The following is a 27,550-nucleotide window of genomic DNA, read 5'->3' on the forward strand; positions in this document are numbered from 1 at the left end:
CCTGAACGGAGAGGTCAAATCACAGACCATCTCTCTCTCTCCCACTGACTGAGACCAAAGCCATGAAATTATTTTTACCAGGCCTTGATTGATATTTCATGCGGGGTCACTGTCAATAAAGCAATGTCAGTGTTCATCTAGAGTGATTGGTAGCCTGTGCATGGATACGGCCAATGACCAAATCCACGTTTTATCCAAACATCGCACCTTAAACATTACTTGCGTGCAGAGAAAATCTACCAAAAAAAATCAGAAGGTGTTAATAATATTCGTCTTCACCAAGGAGGGTATAACATGTCTTAAATCAGAACAAAATAACTGGGTCTCAGTTACAGTCACCATCATTTATTTATGTGGAGCCAGGATCATTTCACAGCTAGGACCATAGTCGGTGAAGTATAGTCTGAAAAGTATCAAGGGGTCATTACATACCCTTGGCCTGTAAATCAAAGTACTTGCCTGAGCATTCTGTAAAGTGTCTGATGCTACTTAGCCAAAGTTTTTCCTTTACTTCCAGATGTAAAAAAAGAAAACTTTTAATTAAAAATAAGAACTCCAAAATGTGAAATGAAATTATTCAAAATCACCTTTTGAATAATAAAGTAACATAAACCAAAACCACTTAATGCGTATTACATTTTAGGTCATTTATTCTTGCCCATCATTTTTTTTTTCTTAATAGACATTTTATAAAAGGAAATGTATAAACAATGCTTACATTTTGCATTTTTCTTAAAGAAGTCTGGAATAATATGTAAACAAAACACATAACAAATGTTTCAACTTCAAAAAGGGTCTTGGAACACAAAAACATGAAACAGAAAATAAAACTTTTATCTAGCAGTAAAATTCACCTCTGGGAATGTGGAAAGTGTGCAACTTTCCCTAACTTGAGCCACTACTGAAATCTGTTGAAGCCCGGCATGAGGTTCACAGGGATCCCTGGGATCAGTAGGGCGCATGGAGCTCTCCCTCTTCTAGGGGAGAGGCTTTGTAAAGGAGTGGGCATAGCTCCAGATAGCCCTTTGTGAGACCAAGGTGGGCATGCGAAAGAAAAAGTAGGCAAGGGCGCGATGCTGAACACAAGTGAGGAGCGATCAAATGCCTCTCCCTGCACGTAGAAAGAAAACACTGACCCAGAGACCTGGGGAAATGAGGCTTCACCAGAAGACCCTGGGTCAAACCCCTGTAGTATGTGGGCTACACAAACTCATGGAAAGGAATCAGTTACTCAGTTATAAATCACATGCATTACAGGGCAAGCAGGTGGCAAGATTTGGATTGCACGCATGGTCATATATGCTGAGATGTCAAAACCACTGTGTTCCTAAACATTTAATACCTGGGGCCAGAGCTAACCCACCAGCTGACATGTCAATGCACCTCTGATGTTCCTCCCGTGTTTCGTTCCAGGTCGGGCTGTACTGTTCCTGTAACAACAAAGCTTTGGACCCACATTTTCAATAAATCATCCAGAAAGCTTTGTTTCCACGCAGCTACGGCTTCAATTTACATGAGGATTTATGATGCTAAACCACTGTAGCTGCTTTGCATTCTGTCCAAACAAAAGCTGAGACGGATATGGATAATTCCTGAAGTCTTCTATCAGAATGTTAAAGATCCTTCTGGCCAGGAGCTGCCGAAGGTAATTGACAGAAATGAATAATGCATCATTCACCCCGGTACAGCCAACGTCTGCATGGAATCCCACATGTGTCATCGTGGGCTTGCCGGCCAGGAAATTCCCATCATTCAGGTGTTCTACATAACAAGCAAAGCTGTGGGTGATTTGGAGAGATGTGTGATTCTTCTCTGCATTCGCTGTGGTGTTTCTGATGTACAGCGGCCAGTCCAGCTCCACAGGGCAGAGAACACTGCAGGTCTCATGCAATGCCCAGGATGGATTAAGAGATACATTTAAGGGACAATGCATCTCCATTCACACGGAACACTCATGAATAATACATACTGAAACCCAGCGTTATGCCACGCTACCGTTGGAATCATGCATAAAAGAGGTGGATAAAAATCCGCCGGCCGACCCTGGCTACCATTTGTTTGTCTCACTCAGCCACACTTAAATAACTGGTAAAAGGTATGCAAAATTAGCCAATGTAAGGACCAAAAATCCCCTTTTTATGCAAAACACTACTGGTTTCATTAAATTAATAATTAATCTTCTCAACAGTATCAAGACTCCTCGGTGAAGACAGATCTGTTTCCCACCATAATGGCATGTTCTGCCATCTTAAAAAAAAAATGTAGTGGTTAATTTGGACATTGCATGCTCTGTACTGCCGACTGTCCCAATAATCAGGAAAGTGCCCCAAACCAGTAACCAGGACAGAAGATCAGTTATTGGGACCATCCTTGCCTATCGGCAGCTATCATCTTCTATCCATTTAGCTAAATCATTATGAAAACTATGAAATAATTACATTGCATCATCCAATGGGATAGTTTTAGATTTCAAAACCTTGAATAATTATGTCATGTAGAGGCTACCTTATGTGATACAGCTTGGCATGCGGAACAGGGCCAGACTGGCGATGGCGAGGTGGCCCTGGCACTTTAAGGCCAACAGACACCTGATGACATAAGTGTGGCCAACAGCTGGATACACCTGGCCATATGCTATGTTTTTATGCTCAGGTAGAATGGCAGATTGGGTGAGTGGCATTGCCGGCCACCAGCCCACCAGAGGTTTGCCCAGTGTGCCAAATGGCCAGTCCAGTTTCTAATAAGGAACATGTTGTTTTCTGTACTTGAATTGTTCCAGGAAACCGTCCCCTGATTCCCTCTTCATTTTTAAGGTCCATTTTATTTCAAATGAAACTTGTTTTTGTGGGTTAAATGAAATATTTTTTTTTTTACCAAAGTCAATAGCATTTTAAAATCCCCGCTAGCCAGCAGATTCTTTCTGAATATTACAACTGATAATAAAAGTAATAAAATGTTTATGTTTATAACGGTTATTATGATTATTAAAGTTTGTATACTTCTGGGTGCCCCCTTTTATTATAGATACATTTCTTTTTCATCTCATTAAGTGCATTTTATACTTTATACTGCATCTTGTGAAGATTACCTAAATATAAATAAAAAAAGTATCAAAAATGTCCCCAGATCTCATCTGAAAAATCTGATATAGGTTTTTCTCAATGACAGTTAAGTCCAGCAACACCGACAGACTGAGATATTGAAGTCAAATTACATCTTAAGAGGATTTAAACTACATGTGGCGTTAACTCGTTGGAAACAAGAGGAGTCCGCGGTGAATTGAAAACGTTGTAAATAAAACACCCGAATAAATAGTGGGCAGCCAATGCGGACTTTCACCAAGTCACGGTGTTAACGATATCCCATAAATGCTGCGATATACATCCTTAACCTTAGGATCCAGCAATCATCCTGGATATTCTTCAACCTTGATCTGGATCAATCCTCATCATCTTATTAAATCCATCTTTGTATAACATCTGCTCCGTGTACAGCGGTAGAAAACGACTGTGTGTATCACAAGGACGCCTTCACAAATAAAATAAATCTTCGTAGAAAGCCATCAACCCAAAGAAGCGACACAAATATAATTATTATAATGCTTAATATAATTCTTATTATAATTCTTATTATAATTCTTAATATAATTCTTATTACAGCAGGACCCCCTCTGTCCAATGCCAGCTGGATACTTTGCTTTTTTATCAGTTTTTTAACGTGCTGTAGGGTCCAGGCAGCCCAGGAAGCTTAGAGGGGGTCCTGATGGGCATTTGTTCACTGTAGCAGGGGTCTTCTAAAGTAGCATTGGTGTAAGTGATCGGGGTTCACAACGTCAGGTGACCCGGTTTCCCCATGCACTTCTATTCAAGTGGCCCCTTAAGGAAGAAGCTTGGGGGGCCCAGCATTTCTTGTTAGAAGAGGGTTATTGATATTGTTAATAAAAATTCATTGCAATCTATTAGACTCTAAAAAAAGGGTTCTTCTTACCATTTAACATTTCTAATACTTTAAGAAATACAGGGTTTCACAGTGACAGATACTGATATCACTTTATGATATCATCAATGATCCTTTTGTATTAATCTAGTATATTTAAAGTACCCTAGGCTATTTTATATATTTTCAGACATAAATTGCAATTTTCCAATATAAATAAACCCAATTTGGCAATTCTTCCACAAAGCCCAAAATACCACATTCCCTTTCTTAATTCCTGCATATTTTTTAGTTTTATAATGTGTTTCTCGCCATTGCAGAGACTCAAGTATCAAGTACTAGCAGTTTTTCCTACTGAAACCTTGAATACATCGTGGGACTGTGTACCCAAAATGATTCCCCTGACTGATCCTCGAAAAAGGAAGAGTTGCTGCTTTTCAATAGCTGGCCACCATCGACGAAAAGTGTTAGCTTAAGTATGTATATAAAACATTTTGAAGCCCTTGAAAAGGATATTTTCAGAAAATTCTATATATACTGAAGGCAGTTCTTATATTCTTTGCGTTGGATGCCTTGACTTAGTCAAGGTCTTGCGCACAGGTTTCAGAGTTTGAATCCACATAGTCCTCTCCTTTCACTAATTTTAGTTGGCAAAAGGTTCGTAAGCAGAGCTTAGTAGCTAATTTGCATCTCTGAGGACACGTAGGTTCTACATCTACCTTTGCCAAGAAATAAATCTGCACTGCTATGCAGAGCCAATAGTCTTAATGGTGAACATCTGGGCAAGTGTAAAGCAGGTACAATTCCGCGTAACACTGGCAGCCAGGACAATGAGGAAGGTGAGAGATCCTTGCAGAAGGTGAGAGATGTAATTAAAGGCTCAATGTTTCTACCATATGGAAAAGAACCATCGCCTGCTACCTCTGCACGGTGTTCCAAAGCAGACGCCGCTCTCGTTAAGCTAATGTTGTTTTTCTCCTTTTGAAAGCAGATGTTCTTTTTAAATCCCGTGTTTTTAGTTAAGTTTGTCTACCTATCTTGGGCTTCATTCCAACAAGCCCTGAAGTAGAAGTCTTGGCAGCTGCAGAGAGGAGAGCGAGGAAATGTCCTCCCACCTATTCTGAATGAAACATGTGCAGAGCGGAGATTGGAATATTTCAGCTGCTAAGTTGGGTAAAGTCCATGTCTTGGAACTTCTCAGTTGCTTCCTTTATGGCCCCTGTAACAATGCAAGAACGGAGAACAGAATCGCGTGTATATTCACCCGGGAGACTACTAGTCATCTGTGAGGTCCTTTAGTGACTCATGGATGAATGGATTGAGCTGGGGACACAAACCCACCAAGTATTTTTCATATTCAGCCCGGAATGAGATATTCCGAATAAGGAACCTCCAGCTAACATAAATTAGAATCCTCACCATGCTCTGGCAGCCTTTTGGTGAATGTAGTAGTATGTGAATTATAGTCCTGGAGTACCAGCAATGTATATGGGCTACCGAACCCTATCTAAGTCCACCTAGCAGAATTGCAAGATGATAACTAGAGATTGTAGTTATAGTCCACAGGACCTAGTATCATAGCACCTGCATATCGTTGGTAAAGAACATGATAGGAGACGTAGTGCACTTGTGTTGTGTTGTGTTGTAATTGCTAAAATGTATCACCACTTTTTTTACAAAAATAAGCTACATGACATGTCATAAAATGCCATTATTCTTGAGATGTATGATACAGAACATGCTGGGAGCTGGAGGTTCTATCAGGAAAGGTGACCATTCCAGCTCCTGTAAAGTACCATATTCCAGTGTATGATGCACATTTATTCCTGCTATAAAGATGAATTTTCACCTAAATATACATGCAATTGGATGTGTTATATAATTCAGGTTCACTTCTTAACATGTAACATATATTTATAGTGATGTAAGCGCGTATAAATTCCACAGCGCAAGTGACAGCGTCTCTTAAACCCAACCAGCAAATTACCAGATGATTGGAACATGTGCGGCTTTACTGCACAATAACTGCATTTAAATTCCATGGGCCGCTGGTAACGGCTCTAAATTGATTGAACTACAAGGTAGAGCATAAACCATCCTTTCAGCAAATTCATATATCTGTCTCATTTCCCAAAATCCGCACATCTGCCAGTGTGTGCTTATTTACCCATACACATATTTTAGATGAATATGGTTTAATCCAATAGATTCTAAAACATTTCCTTATTCCATTTCTAAGGATTGACCTTTCTCCTTATTTATTTTGCATTATCATTTTACCTAAGGAGGAAGCATTACTTACACGAAATGCGCGTCAAAGACACAATTTTCTGCTTTATCATAAAGCATTTTGTAGTACTTTTATTCCTTAACAGATATTTTGAGATTGGAGAATACGTTGCTGGGGGAACTTATTATCTTCTGCACTCTTCACTTCCTGTTGCAACACAATTTGCGGAAGGAAAAAATATCTCCCAGTCTGCTGAAAAATATATTCAGAGAAACCCATAATTCTTCTACGTATAAAATGTTTATATATTTATCTGTAAATGTAACAATACTTTACAACTGAAAATGTAGATTTTGTTTATACATTATGATAATTTTAAGTACAAAATGGCATCTTATTTACATCGAGATCTGCCTGGTCTACCCAACGTCCACCAAGGGTCAACAATATTTGGTCTCTCAGGGGCTATGGTGAAAGAAGTGCTGATTGCTCTTCTAGAAGGGGAAGTCGGAGGATCTCCATTCTTCAACCCACACTATAGGTGGGTGAGCAGATGTGGCCAGCTCAAACACCTCTTTTTTTAGTTGTCTGGTTCTTGTTTTTTAAAAGTTGACATTCTTATGAGCAGAATGTGTCCAGCTTGATTCAAATGCTGCTTGACAAGCAAAGATACGGCTCTGCTCATCTTGTACAACAGCTTTCTCATCCACCCCTACCCAGCAGTTTATGCTTGCAGTTGGCTAGCTGGAGTTCTCACTTTTCTGGAGGAGCAGCTTTACAAGTGGGTGGAGCTAGTCATATGTGAGGGTGGGGCTAGCTGTGGATAGGGGTTGAGCTAGCCCATATAGTCTTAACTAGGAAGGGAGTAGGAGGAGCTTGGTGTGGCCAAACCCATCCACTGGCCCAGAGACCCAGGAAGCAGCCCTCCACCTGGAGACTCTGGGTCATGCTTATATATATATATATATATATATACATGCAGGCAGAAAACATGGAGGCAGAATATATATATATATATATATATATATATATATATATTGGTTTAAAGCGGTGTCCTGTGATTAGGCTTTAGACCCATTTTTTGCTAGCAATTTCAGACTAGCTAAAATAAATATTTTGCCCTATATTACAGATCAAGACAGCTCTGCTCTAATTCATAATATCTTGGACGTAGTTAAAGAAATCTGCAAACTGTCTGTCAGAGATCCACAATGAACCAAACCAAAGACGCTATTCAGTGATGGCGGGTAATCTTGTAAGTCTAATACAGTTATGTATGTCACTTCTAATATAAAGGATATGGCTGTCTGCACATTCTAGAATAATATTATTAACTGTTGCAGAGCTGGGGAGAGCAATACAATATCCCACTCCTCTCTCGCAGTAAGGGTTACATTGTTTATTTTGCGTCTATATGCGTATGAAAGCCAAATTGAGGCAAGACGGTAAAATCTATTTAACCAAAGATATTCTGGTTGTGTTCTCGCATTTCTCACGTTTGTCAAGCCACATGTTAAACATTATTATAATATAATAAAAAACAGTAGTAGGCATAGTCTCTATTAAAGAGACCCTGGAATTTACATTTAACATAGTAATTTAGGTTGAAAAAAGCCCATCATGTCAGACCCCATTGCTGGTCTAGAACAGGCCTGGACTGTCTATCTGGCACACGTGGAAAATGCCCTGTGGACCACTGGCCAAGAACACAACGCACTCCGGTGGCAGATGGGGGGCTGCGTTGTGCAATTACTGGGTGGAGATGCCCGGACACACCAGTCCTTGGCCACACTTAACGTCATTATGAGGCCTATGGCCTTAAAGTGCCAGTGCCACCACCTTGTCATTACCAGTCCTACCCTGGTCCTGAAGTCTAAGCTCCCCACTTAGAAACAACTTCCAATTCTGCCTCAAAAAAGCAAAAACAATAATTCCAAAATGGCGATTTGGTTTCTTACAGGATCAACGGGCTATATCTAATCCTGTCATTATATCCCGGGATATTCATTTCTGCTAAAGAAATATCCAGCCCATATTTATAGGCATCTATAGATAGTGAATTCCACATCTTTATTGTTCTTATTGTAAATAACCCTTTTTTGCTGCTTTAAGTGAAAATTATTTTCTTTGTGTCTGAATGGATGACCGTTTGATCTTTGTAAAATCTTGTAAATGAACCAGTCATTATTGAGAGGCATGCATTGTCTCCATAGTAACATAAAATATAAGAAATATATGCATTATGCAAGCAAATCCATAGCTTAGTGTTTTACTGTTATTGGCATCTTTTTTCACATCAATAGAGATGAAACCAATACATTTCATTTTCATCTGTAGGTCCGTATCAGGGGATAGCCAAAGAATAAACGTCTGGCTGTTGTGAAACTGAGCCCAGTACAAAGACGTGCTGGGAATCATAGGAGTTGTAGATCACGAACAGATGGAGAATTAGCCGACTTTCCTTAGGCTTTCACTTGTAATTCTGCAAGTACGATATATATGTTTTATATACTCCAGATACTCACTCTAAATAATATTTAGGTGACAGAGAACCATTAAAAGCAGAGAATTAGCTACTGGAAACAAAAGATTAGGATGTGGTTTACGGTGACTGGAAGGCATATTTATAATTAAAAGAAAAACTAACTCTAAGATTTTGCTTCGAACGTACGCAAGGTATTATTCAGGTGACTCAGCTCTGTCTTTGCATAAAGTACACATTTACTTAGACCCTATTGATGTGTCTGTCTTTAAAAATAACAATCCCTGTACATTTCTGATCCCCTCAATGCATGTGTCTTACGGATCATTGCCACAGTATCTGCATCTCACTCGCCACCCATAGATTCCCCTCTAAATCTCTCCTCCTGCCTCTGGCGCAGAGAAATTTTGAAGTGCTGGAAGATCTGTAGTTAATGCGCCGCTCTCCCTGTCGAACAGACGCCTGGAGTGCTGCTGTGGGTTATTAATCGGTGCCACAGAAGCACAGTAATTGTTCTTGGATTATGTCGAATGAATTAGTTTGCAATATAATTCCAGTATTTCAGATGTGGTGTAGATGTGCAGCTCCTCACAGGAGAGGTGATGTATTAGCAGCCATACATTGCAGACTTTTTCCTATAAAAATTGCTCTTCTAGATTGTCTTTGAAACAAAGTTCACCAATGAAGAAGAAGACAATCAATGCACGTAATTTTAATTGGACAGAACTGGTTTAGTTTATGATTAGAAGGAACGATGTTCTGTTATAAACCTGCAAACCCTAAGAAGGCCTAATTCTTCTGTGTTCTTGCATACATTGCAAAGTATTAGAGGTCAGAAATGTTTCATTTCAAAGCTGGAATAGGGTTTCACACACTCCTGGTGTGTGGGGAGAGTGATATGTAGACATTTTGACATATTTCATAAGCTATGTGCCATGTGAATCCTACTAAAAATGTGCTAGTGGCCTTTCCTGAAACGGACTGACTCACATATGAAAAGGTCCCTTCCTGCACCAACACAGGCTGAACAAAAATATATTCCCTCTTCACTTTGGTGCACATTGAGAAGCCAAACATTAAAAGACAATCTCAATGATTAACTTGATATCAACGACATCAGGGAAGCAAAAAGGGAGAGAGGGATTTTGGGCCCCAAAGAGATACACCTAAAAGGTATGGGAATCTAGTATTTTTTAGGATACTATGACAACATATCCAAAACAAGGTCCTTCACTGACACTCGTGGTTTTTCAGGGATCCCTTAGAGGTCTGATTCTTGGTAATTCTTTTTAATTAAAAACAATTTTAAGATTTTTTTTTATCAGCTGGTATTTTAAAATTAGAACAGAATATATCACAGACTGTTTACTAGACTCTGTCTCTTGCTTTCATTTTGCTGAGTTTAAACAGGCACTACGGCAGATCCAGATTGCACTGCCTGCTCCCTATGTGCCCGCATCCAGGGTAGTGTGGCAATAAACGGAAATGAGCACATCCAAACTGTGCCCTCACTTGTACGTCTCATAAAATGAATTACACAATATCAGCCCCGGAGCCAGAGATAAGATGAAAGGAAACCTGCGTGGTGTGGGGGGGATTACGGGGGGGCTCCTGCTTCTGTGCAAGGGGAGCACAGCTCTACTCTATGACCCAATACCAGGGTGACAGATGTTGTGCCGCGATGCAATCATTTAACATCTGGATCTTGAGATTGTGCTCCTAAGTGCGGGAGGGGGGAAGCCCGCTATGGAGGGTGTCGAAGGGACAGGATAGCGTAAAGGAGGAGAAATTGACTACAACTAGCGAATAGACCGGGACATGTCATTGAGATGATAAGTTTATATTAACCCCTAGCATGCCAAAGGGATGAGAAAAGCTTTCTCTTTTCGCTCAGATTGTTGAATTGGCCGGGGGAATGCAATCCAGAAATGCAGAATATTGACGCTATAGTGAGCAGCGCACAGAGTCACAGAGTTGCTACTGCAGATCTAATGAAATATGTGCCCCTTAGGCAGCTCTGGGCAGGCTCTGAATATCTTCCGAGGCATCAGATCCATGGCAGCGGCATTGCTTGGCTAGTTGGAAACATTAGCATTCGACGCACCAGTCTGGGGGCCTTGTTTCCTATATTTACATTGCAAATAGGCATTATATTTAGAGTCATAAAGACTCGCCAGCCATAAAAATGACACCTAGTTTACTAATTTCCCATAGCCCTAGGATAAAGATATGGAAAAGGGTTTTTTTTTTTTTACTTTTTGAGGATGTACCAGACGCTGAAGAATACTAATTTTTAGAAGAGCGACATCTGGTTGCAGAGGGACGATTGTCTAACAGGATACCCAAAAATACTTCCTAAGAGACTCTTTAGTAGAAAATACTCAGTGTAGCAACATATATATATATATATATATATATATATATATATATATATATATATATACATATACAATCTGGGCAGTTTGAGCGACCATCTAGCCAAAAGAGACATGTAATAAAGAATAAATAAGTTTCTTACAGCAGACTACAGATATAAAATATGTACATATTGGAAAACCGTAGTTCTGGAACACAAGATTCCAGCATGGAACTCAGTTTTAGCTAGAATACCAGAAGCATGTTGTGATCGTCTTAGTGAAATACAGATTGAAGCATTTCTACACAAGGCACCAGGGTATCAAAGTGCTTGCTGGAAGCCTTAGAATTGAATTGTTACAACGCTACATCTATGATATGATGGCATATATGGACATATAATGACAAGATCTCTGGGTTTTATCTCTATGCTGGTTAAATCCATAACCGGCAATACCTTTTATTATATGACTATACCATGTTTATAAAAATGTTTTGCTTGCAATAAACAAATTATTGCCCATCTCGGGAAAATGTAGAAGACAACTAAGTATGTCTGTCCTTTAACTTCAGAAATACTAAGTAGTGAATTAATTATTCGACTGTCAGGGCGTGTTGTCAGGACATTTTGTTGTTGAGGTTGAATGTGGCAGTGATGTCATTGGAGAGTGGAACTAGGGTTATATCACGTTGTGCTCACATTGTTGAGGTGCCTCATGATGTCACTCCTTGAATGAAGCATAATTCACTTCAAAATAAAGCTTAACATCTACCAGACTGTTGGAATATCCCAACCAAAATGGAACAGATGGGACCCTGGACAAAGCACCTGCCATGCCATTCCAAAATGTGCCCACCAATAAGAATGTTAGAGATTCCGACCCTGTCCCTTAAGAAAAAATGCTTCTATAGTCACAACATAGAAGTAGGGATCCAAGTAAAATAGGTTACATGTGGTGGATTTATTTACAAGCTTGGAAAATGCTAAAAAATGAGAATTCTAAAAAAAGAAATGTTGTTTTGTACTCATAGCTACTCTGTGGCCCTTTTTAATGTGAAACTATTTAGACATCAATAAGGTACCAGTGTGTAAACATAAAGCCTTAGTGTTCTGTGGTACGTCACTTGCAAACTGTAATTAGTGGATGATTATACGGAATAATTATGTCGTTAATTAGACTTGAGGCCCAAACTGTTCTTTTTTAAAACAAAAACCTTCTATAATTATACAGTCAGGTCTCAACAACAAAAAAAGATCTATCAGACCATAGGTCCCCAATCTGTCCCCCAACACTTCAAGTCACATAATCCATCTGATCGGTTACATATTGCATACATACATATTGCATGCTTTATAATACTGGACTTGAATATGATTTATGCAAATGACAATTTTAAAAGGACATGCACCATTAAGAATCCAGTAAAATCTACAATTCAGCAATGTGTTGTCCATTAGGCTCTACCCTTAGCCAGACAACATAAAGGAGAAATAACAGATATGTCTGCCTTGCACCCACAGGATTTGCTGCAGCACCTAGATTTAACAGAGACTGGACTTGCCCAGATTGCACCCACAGTGGTCTCTTCTCTGAGTCTCATGCCCACCCTTAAGACCCTAACCTGTAACAGTTATGGTCAAACTATCAAAAAAACACATATAACACACTCTACCCTTATACATTCTGCACATAAACACACATCTGACCATACACACACACGCACATTCATGCTTGGCCTTACACATAAACATCCTGGCTTACACTTGCTTCCCTAACATACAAACACTTTCAAAACACAAACATACTCTCTCTCCTCTTTCTCATTATCTCTCTCATTTCTTTGTCTCTTTCCCCCATCTATTTCCCTTCTCTTTAATCCTTCTTCTCATTATCCCTCCTCCTCCTATCTCTCCTTTCTATATCTGAATTTGTTCTCATAATCTCCCCACCCTTTCTCTTTATCTCTCCTCCCCTTTCCCTTTATCTCTCCTCCTCTTTATCGCTCCTCCTTTTTCACTTTATCTCTCCCGTTTCTCATTATCTCCCCCACTTTCCACTTCACCTTCTCACCATGTCTGTTCTTTTTCTAAATCTTCCTTTTCTTTATCTGCAACTCTACATTTTCTCTGTATCTCCTCCTCTTTATTTCTCTCTTTTTTTCTCTTTATCTCTTTGCCCACATCTCTCCTCCATTATCTCTACCATTTCTCCCTATCTCTCCATTTTCCCCAATCTTACACCTTTCTCATTATCTCTCCCCTTTCTTCCTATCTCTCCCCTCCTCATTATCGCCCCCTTTTCTTTATCTTGCTCTTTTATCTATGTCTTTCCCTTTTCTCTTTCCTCCTCATTATCTTACCCCTATATCACCTTATCTCCATGTTCTTATTATCTCTCCCCTTCTCACTATCTACCTCTCCCTATCTCTTACCTTTCTGAAGTTCTGTGATGGGAGCATGAGGTCTGTTCTCAGTTTCAATGCCCCATCGCAGTACAAACAGTTAAATATCATAATACAGCTAAGTGGAGTAGTCGGCTAAGCTCATATGGGCTGACATTTTATAATTTTCTTCCAGCAATCATGCTCCTTATATCAGTGTTTCTAGAACTTGCAGCCCTCACATAACCTGTCATACGCCTGTGACATGTTCACAATGTTCAATTGCTTTGTAACTGTACTTTTTTAATCATGTATCATGGGCAGTTAATGGCGTCCTGTGCGGCGGCAGAGAACAGAACAGGAAATTTGGCAGGGAACTGGTGAATCCTTGTGAGAGGGCAGATGAGAAGGGGGCGGCTGCCAGCTTGGTGCTTTCATCATCAGCCTCTAAAAATGTAAATTTAACCCCTCGTGCAGGATACATTCATGGGTATGTTATCTCCACTCGCTCAAATATTCCTGACATGCAAATAAATAATAGAATATTTGTAAGTAAGACACAATACGGATCGTGAGTGCATCTGTTTGCTAAATATTTTATAATTTGCAATAGAACTAGCAAGTTGTGTGCTTTGGTTTATATCAAGCTTCACGTTTGGTCTAATACCCAACAATTTATTGATCAGAGGTGACCCATATATATATATATATATATATAGATAGATAGATAGATAGATAGATAGATAGATAGATAGATAGATAGATAGATAGATAGATAGATAGATAGATAGATAGATAGATAGATAGATAGATAGATAATCTGCAGAAGCAAAGTTATAGGGGATATTTTTATTAAACAGTGAGAGATTGGCATTTCCTTCTAAGCTTTCATAGCTACATTCACTAGGAGGGCGCCATGTTGGAAAAGCCTTCCTTGAGTCAGCTCTGACCCTAATGGGGGAATCTTTCAGATGATTTTCTATTGCTCTTGGATCATATTCATCAGCAGTCACAGGAATAGCTTTTGATTAAATCCCTTTTCACTTAATATATCCTTAAGTGAAAACCCATAGTCTCATGCACAACTGAATCCCTCAAGGGCTGCAAACCAAACAGGCCACCGTTTTTGGATATTCCAACTTGAGAAGAATGATCTCAATTAAAAATCAACTTAACTCATTGTTAAGAATAGACAGAATTCCTGGCCTGGTTGTGACCCTCGAGGACTGGAGTTTTGCAACAGTGGCCTTGTGTATTTTGGGTTTTGCTGAGTGAAGACTGTGGCTCTCTATATCATAGGTCATCTGGATGGTCTTCCTATAGACCATATTATGATTACAACAAATCATTGGGTGCATGACAGTCCTTAAGGTTGGCTCTACAATCTTTTAGGTGGTACAGAGAGCAGCCGTCATGAACTAAGTATGTTCAGATGGCTTCTGATACTTTGGTTTTCTAGCTGTTAGAATTCACAGCATTTAGAGTCCAAAAGGTTCCATGTTTCTGATAATGGACCCTTGGTAAATCAATTACTTTCTAATTTCCATCTCTTGTGATCTAAACTTTTTTCTTTTTTTCCACAGCCTCGGCTATATCATAATTACACATAAAACCAGTATGTTGGTCTCCCCAAAGGACCGACCCAGATGTGTCAGAGGCATTCTTATTTCCGAGTGATGCGGAAAGACTTCCTCAGTCACTCACATTTTCTCTGGAGAAACAAAATATGGAGAGGTTTTTATTTTGGCTGAAGACTCAGTAAATCTCAAAGACAGATTTTATCACTTCTGTCTTATGGAATTCTGCAGCATATAAAATAAGGAATAGTCAGTATCAACACATTCTCCCATAACAAACATTGATTAGGACAGGCAGGGATCTGTTTTTTTATCTGTCGTTACCAAAGTACTTTCTGCAGTAGACTAGTGACCCAGAAGAGGACCTCCTCCCAGCAGACTAGGATACAAAATAGCTATTCCATGGAAGCTGATAGAGTCGGCACAAGAGTTTCTTCTTGCAAAAATGAAACAATTCCTTTGATATTGTCATTATCCTTAAATAATTGGCAACAATTTTTTTTCAAATATACGATGTTGCGGTATAAGATGAAACCAAGAACTGATTAAGGTCTGAGTGTTTACATTGGGAAAATGGGCAGTCTGGATAAGATACTTGGCTTGTCCATGAAATGGATATAAACCTTTATTAAAATCTCCCCATTTATTAGCTTCAAAGATTTGTAATGTTAATAAAAAAAAGATAAAAGTAGTTTCCAGAGCTGAGTTTCCAAAGCCATTCACGGTATCACAAAACATTATATATCTCAAGACTTGGGGCACAAACCAGCATCTTCCGCAGTCATCTTCTTTCAGGGGTGTGTGATTTTTACTTGAAGCCAACACTAATGTGGAGTCAAGACACCATTAAATATATTTTTAGAGAACAAGCAGTAATTTTTGACATAAACAGTAATATTTTTAAATATTATAAAACAAAAGTTGTACTTGGCTCATTAAAGTTTACTGGTAACTTTGTGACGTAGAACAGCAGTAGATTAACGGCATTACAGATCTTTTGGAACACGGAGATCGGTTTTCACACCTGTAAGACCTGATTTAAAATCTCACTCATTATTTCGGTCGGAATGTAAAGGAAAGTCATGGAACTATTTACGTGGAAGCAGAATGGAAAAACAGGCAACAATATATATGACGCCATCATGTGCTATCTATGCGTGCAACCATCAGAAAATCCATTTGTATTCAAGTAAGTACCAAGTTTAAATATTCTTTTAAAAACACTAGGAGGAAAAAGGAATAGTTTCCATTCTAACGGAATTATTTTACCATTATACTGTAACTCATAGGCTCTTAGTGACGATTTTAAAGCACTCATATCAGGCATTGAAAGGTGCACACATAGCTGGGGAAAAAAGAACAATTACTGCATCAGTGGAGTATTATTCCTTCCATCGAGTGTTACTACTGACCACAAGACTGTCAGTATTAAGCATTAACATACAGGTGAAAGCTTATTATGTAATATTCCCTACAATTTAGCACTTGAGAATCCATTAGTGAAGGCATGTACTTTTCTTCTAGACAGCATTGGATTATAACTCTTACATTTCATGGCCAGCCATTTCATGGATTTGTTGATTTGTCATCCATGGTCCAGGGTGACGTCTTTGATGACACATACGAAAATGGATCTAATGGGCAGTTTCAGCTGTTGATGTGCATGTGTGGCAGGATTAACCAATTTAAAGCCAATGGTCATCTAATCAGAATGACGTACCCCCCCCCACAGACACATACATTCATGCACACACACACACACATACACACTCCTGCAATAAGAAAATGAGAAGCAATTTATGGAATTATTATAATCATTTTTAATAAATTGTAAACAGAAACATAGAATTTGACAGCAGATAAGATCCATTTGACCAATCAAGTCTGCCCATGTACCTTCTGTAAAGACTCATTGGTCTTGTTTTAGGTTCAGGAGCCATATGCCTATGCCATGCGTTTTATATCTCCTAATACGCTACAGAGCTTTTGATAACACTGACACGTGTATAGGGCTTGACAATATTTGAACGGCACCAAACATAAATGGCTGCTTTTCTGTCTGGGGGAAACAATTTCTGTTGCACTTTGCTTCACAGACAGTATCTGAGCATCCTGTTTCCTTAAATATACCTAGAATTTGAGTGCAGTGAATAAAACCTTCCCCGTTGTACGCAGAAACAAAAAAAAATCAACTACAATTCAAATATTGAAATCACTATAAATGTTGTGTCAAAAAAAAACTATTTAACCAAAAATGTAACAACATTTGATATGTTAAAAACTGAGATTCCAGCTACCAGGAGCCTTGGAGGGATATTACAAAATATGAGTTTATAGCCAGACCATAAAATAAAGGCTGAGGGTCAAATACATCCCGCGGTATTAAAGCACACAGAACAAGCTAAGCAGTTCTTAGGGGCCATTAAATCCACTTTCTGATACATTTCTGAAATTGGAATTAAAATGCATACCCTCACCTTCAGGTTTTTAATAAGGGTTCTGCTCTATTAATTACATTTTAGCAACTCACCTGCTGAGGGCGAAATTATCAGATGGAAGTTTTAACAATGATAAATTGTTTTGGCAGCTACTTACCCCCTCTCTTTAGCATGGGGACCTGCTGCTTTTGGAACAGATAAAGTGGTGAAGGTGCATAAACGTGTCTGTCATAAAGTTAGTGGAACAATTAGAGTCTTCAGCTACGAGTAAAGTTTATATTTAAGAATAATATTGCAGGTTATGTAAGAGAAACAAGAGAAACATAGAATTTAAAACCCATTCGCTCCATCTAATATGCCTTTTTTCCTTCTGTAAAGACTCAGACCTTAAGCAGTCCTGGGTTTTATCGTAGATTCAGGATACATCTATGCCTACCCCACGAATGTTTAAATTCCCTTATTGTGTTAACCGCTACCACTTCTGCTGGGAGGCTGTTCCATTAATCTTCCACCTTCAAATGTAATAAAACAACATTTTCAGAAAGCATGCTGTATTGCACTAGAATTCAAAAATCCAAAACCTAGCATAGCCATATGCCTACCCCATGCATGTTTAAATTCCCTCACTACATTAGCCTCTACCACCTCTGATAGTAGGCTGTTTCACTTATCCACCACACTCTCAATAAAGTAAAACTTCCTTACATTACATCTAAACATCTGACCCTCTGGTTTAAATGATGGCCTCTAGTTCTAACATTTCTTTGAAATAAACTCCCCTCCTCTACTTTGTTTTACGTATTTAAATGCATCTATCACAATTCACTAATGATTACTAATAATTACATTACTATTATTACTAAATAGATACTATATGTCCCCCCAAATACAATTAACTACTGGAATTATAGTGATATTGATAGAAAGTAGTAGATTAGGGCAAATACATTCACTGATCAAGAATAGAGCCAACAAGATGTGGTCCAACACAATAAGTTCTGATCACCTATCCATACTCCAGTAAAACTAGCACTCATGATGCCTTTTAGAGACAGGAATACAATGGGATGCAGGAGTACGGATAGCAGCTTTTTAAACGTCTGGAAGCCCCAAACTGTTGATTTGGGAAATGTTTTTACATTGGGATACAGGCACAGCATTATCCACTTGAAGGATTAATGATGACTTCTCTACCATGGATCTTCCACAAGCCCCAGCCTATGATATGGCAGACGTCCTACTTCGTTGGCACTACAAGTCAGCTTTTGATGTCACCACTGAAAATGGCTACTGAAACAGGAATGAAGTTTTATTATCTTGATGTCCTATCAACTACCTATTGTCTTAAGTGAAAAGACTATTTAATAAGCCTATTAACTGAACAGAGCCGTTGTCATTCAGCTAGACTTAACATTGTGGAAGAATTATTATTCATTATTTAGTAATTTTATTTTCTATTGTTTCATTTCAGTTTATTTATAAACATGTATAATTTATTGATTTATTTCTTGTTTTAAGAACAATAGGAGTCTTTTCGCAGTTGGTATAAGAGGGAAAACCTATTATACTGTACTGTATGTGCTTTATTGTACACTAGTGGTTATGCAAAGCCAAATTGGAGTAATTTGGCTAATGGTAAATTTTCATAGTTGTATTTTAGTCCTTTTCCATAATCTGCAGCATCCGAGAGTTCTGTGTGTGTATGTGAAAAGATCCAGAAGGGAGTAGAAGGTCAGTTGCATGATCCATTTGAAGAATATGCATCATTAGATATCTAACAACAAAAGAACAACAAGACTTTATCCAGTGCTGGGTTCTTTCTGGGTTCCATCTGTCAGCTTAAGTGTTGATGGGTGTCTAATAGTATTCAACAGAGTGTTTAAGATTGTTTCTAAGCATTAAATGCCTATGTTCATTGGCCATGTGGAAGGGATTTTCACCAGAAAGCCAGCCACTGACCAGAACTGACACAGGGATTCCGCTGACCATTAATCAATACTTTTAGTAAGACCAGTATGATATTCCATATTTCAGATATTTTAATGGTCATTGCATATGATGATATAGAACATACCTGTATATTATTAAATATATAATTACAGCATCTTTAGATATCACTATGTAAAGTACAAAGCTCTAAATACAAATAGTGAATTAGATATTCTGTGTTTACTTAAGAAATCTTAAAATTCATACCAGCCATTACATGCAATAGCTTGCGCTGATAGAGTTAAATGTATCCAATATTACTGCCATATTTCTCTGATGACATTGATGTCAGCAGAATTAAAGTGCCATTGGCTTATAATTCATGCCATCAAAAGTAAGCATTTATCAAGATGTTCCTACACAAAAAAATGGACAAACATCTGGTGAAAGGGGGAAATTAACATTATTTTTCTGGTCTGCAGACCTCAGGGAGATTTCTTATTGTGTGGATCCCAGTGTGTAGTGATTAATGGGTAGAGTTTACAGGCTGCAAGACAGTGAACCCTTACAATAAGGAATAGGAAAACGAAAAGGAGAGGGGGAGAGACTGAATGGAGCTGGAATGCAGACTGACCATTGACAAAACTCTGGAGCCAAGCAAGGCAGCCTCAGCTGCACAGCCATCATAGGAGTTAAAAAAGGAAAGATCAGATCCTTCCATTGCTGTTTGAAAAGAAGAAGGGATGAATCAACAAAATTCTATGGGCTTGTTAAGGGGAGCTCAGATACAGGGATGCAAGATACACCCAAAACATGACACCCCATGAAGGGTTAATCATCCCTGGATCCCAGGGTGCTGTAACTTACTCCACTCAACCACTGTGGATTACAACCCCCATCATGCTCAGGAGCTAGAATAAATACTAGAAATTAAACCAATCTACTTAAATGATGGAAATACAGAAATATATACACTGTTTGAAAAATCAAGACATATTTTATGTTCTTGAAATCTCATCCAAGCTTTGAATTACAAAAAATCAATAAGCAGAAAAATCTAGAGGTATAACCTATAGTATAAAGTCTATAATGTTAGAAGTGGAATATTAAAGCACCAACAGAAAAATGTTCATGCAGGCTTAGATTTCCAGTTTAAAATGTGCAGCAGGCAATTCACACACCGATCTCAATAACCCTTTCATCCCCGTGCAATGCTATGCACACACCCTGGTATTCCAAGGGTTAGCAGTGACAGGACAGACCCTACTCCGAAATCTGCTCTCATACATATTTCAGCTGTCTAGTGAAGCATTTATTTTTTTTTACAGGAATTACTGATCTGTCTCATTATAAAGAGCAGTCCTCCAGAGGTTACTTAACAGTGAAATGATGAGCACATTCAGAAAGTGCACTTACTCTTATAGGTGTTGAATTATTGATGGTGAACCCACAAACACACTGCAGCTCTGTGAGGTGTTACTGTGTGTTGTATCACTGCTACGGGTCACTCTGCGAGTGTACATTACACCAGGTGTGATTGTTATTTAATATGTTTCAAAACAAACACCCCTTAACGTTCTATTTTAGAATACGGTCGCTTTATATACATTGTATCACATTACAACCGCAAATAAAACATGAATAAAGCATGTGTTCTCTTTTCAGAATAAATCGGTTATTGTATTGTATTCCAATGACACGATAAACTAGACTATTCCATTGGAACAATCCGCATACATGAATGACCACCATCTACAACCCTTTTTAACTCTATCATTACCATATACCTGGGGTCATAGGCTCTTTCGTGTGGCCAGTAATCCCCTTGATGGGGCATTGATTGGGATTTCAGGGATGTGGACAGTAAAAATGCTTACCAGTCCACTAGCATCTGCATAGACTGCACATTAATTATTGCAGATTAACTGTAAGGAAGACATATTTCTGGCCATATGAAATACCTGTATGGATGAAATATGTGCAGTGAATGGAGTATTTAATATGACAACTGTATATGCCTATATATATATATATATATATATATATATGTGTGTGTGTGTGTGTGTGTGTGTATGGGTGTGTATGTGTGTGGGTGGAATGCATGGGTGGGGGGAATCAAATACACTTTACGTGATGATATTATATATATATATATATATATATATATATATATATATATATATATATATATATATATATATATATATATATAGTACATATAAGTGTTTGATTAAATATCTTCTGGAAGCCCTGAATCTTTAAACCTCAGATGATTGATACTACAGGTGGTTCTTAATATACTGGACGGTAATGGAGCCCTTATATCGATTTAGCTTAAAGCATAAAGCAGAGTGGCAGCTACATCACCAAAATCTGCAGGTGATAATCTCATTTCTCCTATTAATGGATATTCACTTATCTTTTATTGCCATGGACTATAGACCAGGCTGTAAAATAACTGGTCGATTAAACTCTATTTTATGAATTAAGCTGTAAAGCACGGGTGCTGTGCAGTATAAAATGTAATGCTTACACTTTCTATAATGACGGGTTGGTGTCGGTACTTAGTGTGCATCTGGGTGTTTGCGGCCGTATGTGTGGATAACGTGACCGAGTAAACGCCCCGATCTCATAGAGCCGCAGCTCGTTAATCTTGGTAAACTTCAGCACCGAGGACAGCGATCGGGCTTCCTCGGTCTCTGCCCTGTGAGGAGCTCGGGGGGCTTCATAAAGTGGGGCTGTTGATTCTTAAAGGGAGGCTGGGGGATGCAGTGCTGGCTAATGAGCACATTATGTGGGGGGAAAGCTACTTAAAAAAGTGGGATAGCAGCAAAGATAAGCAAGCATTTTACTTTTTTTAACCAAAAATGCATGAAAATATGTTGCCTATCATTACATGATATATATAGGGTATGAATTTGTATATTGGGTTGGCTAGCATATATTTGGGATATGAATGTGTATATGGGGATAGCTACCTTATATTGGGGGTATACATTTGTGTATTGGTTTGGAATAGGAACTCTTACACCATAGCCACACCATGCATAGCGGATGCATGTCTCCCTGTTGATTGTATGGGCCATTACTTTGGGGCGTGGGGGTGTTAGCAACCTAATTATATATATAATATATATATATATGTATATATATATATATATATATATATATATACATATATATATATATATATATATATATATATATATATATATATATATTAGAATTGCTAGTGATATTTAGGGTTGATGGTCAACGATGCCGGCTATATGGATATTGGGTGTGTTTCACTTATTATAAGACAAACAGACCCTCAGCTCAAATCTATCTGTAAGCATCTACTATATAGTTTGAGAATCTGAATTGGACTAAAGCTACCAAATTAGATTCCTCCCAGAATATATGTTAATCTAAATTATTACCATTTACTGGGCTAATTTAGAAAAAAAAAATCATGTAAAGTTACAAAAAGCTTTCAGGACCTCAGAGGTCTTTTCTTCAGCTTACTTAACATCTTTTTCTATGTTGGATAGGTAAATAAAAGGTATCAACTTCGACTTTAGACTCCATTTTCTCCTGAGCTAATACTCATCTTTCTTATTAAGTCTATGTATTATTAAAACATATCAACATCTTTTTCGTTATGTTCCATATGGTTTGCGGAGCTTATCTCCCTACATTATAAGTTACCCTTTCATATCCATGGCTGGAACACTGATCAAGATCGGGTTAACCAAGAGCACTAATAGAATTGTGCCAGCCTTGATATGGCCATATGAGTGGAGCCCCATTGATGAAAAAAAAGGTTATTCAATAGATAACAAATTGACCTTTTCCTTCCAACCCAGGCTTGAGGGGTGAGATGATAAACCAGCATTTAACAGTAAAACATCTAACACACTAAAGGATGGGGATTTTATCTCAGATGAAGTACTTGTGATACAAACTCACACTCATGCAGTGCTCACTCCTGTGCACATACACAGTAGAACACTCCCACGCACTCACCCCAAACCCCACTGAGCACCCACCCTCTGTCACATACACCCACTTGTACAGATCGGATGATAACTGCCAGCATTCGTCAAACAAAGACTATAAGGGACTTCAACCCAAAGCAAAGCATTCTCTGCTTGTGAGCTAGATTGGCATCAGCTTATAGAATGCTTTATTTGGTATGTCTGAACATGCATACATACGTACATGATCACTGTCATACAGAGAATACCTGCATCATGGAGCCTAGGTCATTAACATCTAAATTACCCCTTAGCTGATCCTGGGGCACTTAGAAACTGGTCAAAAAGCATAAACAGGAGGATCATTTATACTAGGAGTAGGATGGGGGTTGGGGCAAGTTATGGAGAACAATCTTGTGAATATGTTTAGATGGAGGACAGGGCAGCAGCCTCAGTACCAAGCACATACAGGCAATCGCATGGGGTCTTAGTATACACACACATATATATATATATATATATATATATATATATATATATATATATATATATATATATATATATATATACTGTATATATCGAATACTGGATCATTGACAAAAAGAGAGCAGAACATGTGAATCTGAACGGGGGTGATGGAGCAAAGAGAGGAAGATGGAGATAAATAAATGAAAGAAACTAGATACAGAGATATAGAGGAAGGAAAAAAGAGAAGATACGGAGAACATGGATTTGGTTAATAGCTATCCAAGATAGATAATGCGAAGTTGATTTTGACCACATTAAGAGCAACATGTGAAATAATCAGGGGCATCACACTGAGCAGAGCACTGACAGTGAGAGTCCCAGAGAAAAGGGGAGCCCTACCTGGAAAAGTCGCAGAATATTCGCAACCATTATGGACACAGAACTTTCAGATGCACCAATAACTCCAACTACTTTCTCCGGTCGCACAAAAACTGGAGGGTCGCCGTTGGTGCAGCGCACATCAGAGGTATCCTTCTGGATAAGAGCCTGGACAAATGTCAGGGATTGCTCCAGCGCATAGGTGTCCTTGGAGCAAGTGTCCAAAATCCGAGCCCCCAGGGTAATATTTGGCAAAAGCTCCTGGTCACTGTTGATTTGGTCCAATGCATAAAGCATAGCCTCAAGCCTATGTATTCCATTTTCCTTTCTGATGTCCCCACAAGGCAGACCTGGGAGCCCCTTGGAATGAACAGGAAAGAGTCCCCCCAAAGTGATATCTCCTTCTATCCTGATGGAATGGGGGGCATACAGCTCCTGTCCAGAAACCAGCACTAGACAAACCCAGCAGCACAGCCAGCAGGGGTATAAGAGCCAAGCGCCCCCCAGAGTCAGCATGGCTGCCCCTATGGGGGAGAGGATGTCCTCCAGCTGGGGAGGTGGTCTGCCAAATAAGAGGTTACCAGTAAGTAGAAGATGAGCTGCCTCCTTCTGCTGTTCCTCTGCTGCCTCTGACAGCACAGTGGCTGCCTCTGCACATCCAGCGTTTTAAAGCTGCCTTCTCAGCCAGTTCCTCCCACCCTCCTCATGTCATCACGTAGCCTGCGTGTTATGTCATGTTCTTGGGTGTTTGGGGGTTCCTGTCCACCCTCCTCTGCCACCCGTTTGAATGAGACAGACACTGTCCGCAGTGCTCAACATGAAGCATCTGCTCTTCTTCTGCAGACTGGATGAAAATGTTTGACTAGGTCAAGGAAACTGCATGTGTTGAGCTTGAAATGATTAACACTTTCTTGGCTTTAAATGATTGTAGTATCAGAGGCACTGAGTCTTGTACAATTTGAGGCAGTGTGTCTGATAGAGTGAATACCCTTCCTTACAGAATCATCATGATGCTCCCAATGTATAAATGGTAACAGTAACTATCCCAGTGGTTATTGTCACAGTTTTTTTTTAGGCAAGGCTGTTTCAGTTAAAAGGGAAAGAAAGGGAGAAAGGGAAAGAAAGAAAGAAAGAAAGAAAGAAAGAAAGAAAGAAAGAAAGAAAGAAAGAAAGAAAGAAAGAAAGAAAGGGAAAGGAAGGAAAAGAAGGAAAGGAAGAAAGAGACAGAAAGAAAGAGATAGGTAGAAAGAGAGAGAGGTAGAAAGAGAGAAAGAAAGACAGAAAGACAGAGAAAGAAAGAGAGAGAGAAAGAAAGAAAGAAAGAAAGAAAGAAAGAGAACAAAAGAAAAAAGAAAGGTTTTTGCTAACATATAATGTGGAAATTCAATATATGTTCAAGAAATAGAGGTTCTGCACTTGGTGGGAAAAGAAAGTTTCAATTATACCACAATATTTTTATTTTTTGTTAAAGCATGCAAATTCCATGCTCTGTGCCCACACATGCACACTTACACCTATGTCTTTTATACTCAGACATATACAGGTGCTCCATGATTCCCTACTGACATGATAGTGTCCAGTATTCTTCAGGCTTCTCTCTCCTATAATAGTATCCTTGCTCACATGTGCCAGACACGTATGCAGAATGTGTATTTTAACAGCCTGGGCATGCTATATACCCTAAATGCATTACTAAAGTACAACCACAAATGAGCGAATCCTCTTTGGAATATATTAATTTACTTCTAGTAGGAAAACAGTGTTTTGGTGGTGGTAAAAAATACCTCTTTTTGTGTCAAGTTGCCCAACAGACTTGGGGAGTCCAGTTACTCTGCCTACTATATAGCTCCTATTATATAGAGAAAGAACATGTCACAGAACTATAGAGCTGACATTTTAGTTCTGTATTTTCATCTGCTTGATGTTCACAATTATCAAGGCATGAGTGACATTTGCTTTTCCATTTTAAGAGCATCAATACATTTTCCTGAAACACCTATAGAAATTAATATGACCTCCTTGGCTAATATCAAACCTTACAGTACATAGGACATTCGTGGGCAAACAGGTAACCTAACCCTGCACAATTCTTAAGAGTTGGTCCACCTCTGGGGAACTTGGTACCTTTTGTTTAGAAAATAAAGTATTTTCAAAAAAATCTGGGTAATCTGGGTAAAAATCTGGGTAAAATCTGGTAAAATTAGCCATTTTATGAAAAATAGGTCCCTATAATATTTAAGGGCTTTCATTATGAACAGTATTTGAAAATATTAGTATGCCTTACTCTTTTAACTTGCATTTTGAAATATAATATCTATATTTTGCCTGAAACCAAGAGAATTATGTTCTAATTATGTAGAATACAAAAAAACGTTTTCTAAAAAACATGGGGCTATATGATCCCTGTGATGTCATACAGTTTTACACATGACCTAGTCACATACCACTATTTATTCTATTCTTTAGCTGTGTGTTCTAAAAACCTTAGAAACCTAGAATTTGACTACAAATAAGAACCATTTGGCCCATCTAGTATGGCCATTTTTAGACTCACTTCATTATTTTCGTTCATACAATTAATTCTCGCGAATTTTTCTAATTCTTGTAAATCAATAACCATTTTACTTGTGTCCGTAAATGAACAACTGAACTGATCTTTGTGTCATCTGCATAATGGGCTACACGTACACTATTTGCGATATCGCTAATGAACGTAGAAATTGCTGCATGATTAATGAATCCTGATAACATAGAACAGCAGAGCATTTATTATGGAGAGACACTCTGAAAAAAAACTGACAAAGAAAGGCAGCTATAAATATGAGCTCCATCAAATCATGTCTACTTTTTAAATGTATATAGAGTCCAGGGAGTATAATGCTTATCATAATTCCAGGAGCCAAGATGTTAAGATTGATTTGATCGGAAGCTGCTGTGTGATTTATAATAATATTATACCTGGCCAGTGTTTCTTGACAGTAATTTCAGCTTTCTTGAACCACTCTTTTTTTTAACAATCTCCTCTTCCCCTCGTCTCAACTGTAATGTGCTCAATATTTTTACAAATCCCCCTTTTTTAAAAAAAATTATCTTAGTAACACAGATCATAACATTTACTATCAGGTCATAACGCTTGCTCTTCCTCTTTGACGGATTGTATCTCCTGTTAACCACCTACAAAAATGCACATATCTCCAAATATCCCTAAACACCCCCTAGGGAACCCAATAACCGTAGTAGGTGGAAGCACCATATGATAGGTGAACACAAGTTGGAGAAGCTGAATGCCACCAAAGTTAAGAGACTGCAATGGTGGATTCCGTATACATATTATATTATATTATATTTTAAAACAATGCTTAATTGTTAAAAAGTTAATTATTTTAGGGAGTTACAATTATCATATTGTTTCACTT

At 38.5% G+C, this 27,550-nt stretch overlaps 1 protein-coding gene across 1 annotated transcript in view; it reads right to left on the bottom strand.

The window, feature by feature from the left end:
- Positions 1-24,789, bottom strand: part of GRM7 (glutamate metabotropic receptor 7) — a 163,061-nt gene extending 138,272 nt beyond the window's left edge. Inside the window, exon 1 of the mRNA XM_053468590.1 lies at positions 24,156-24,789. Coding sequence (XP_053324565.1) covers positions 24,156-24,650 — 495 coding nt within the window. The 5' untranslated portion in view covers positions 24,651-24,789. The remainder of the gene's footprint in view (positions 1-24,155) is intronic.
- Positions 24,790-27,550: the final 2,761 nt, after the last annotated feature.

This window comes from Spea bombifrons, chromosome 6 (genome assembly GCF_027358695.1).
Source record: "Spea bombifrons isolate aSpeBom1 chromosome 6, aSpeBom1.2.pri, whole genome shotgun sequence".
NCBI classification, from domain to species: domain Eukaryota; kingdom Metazoa; phylum Chordata; class Amphibia; order Anura; family Pelobatidae; genus Spea; species Spea bombifrons.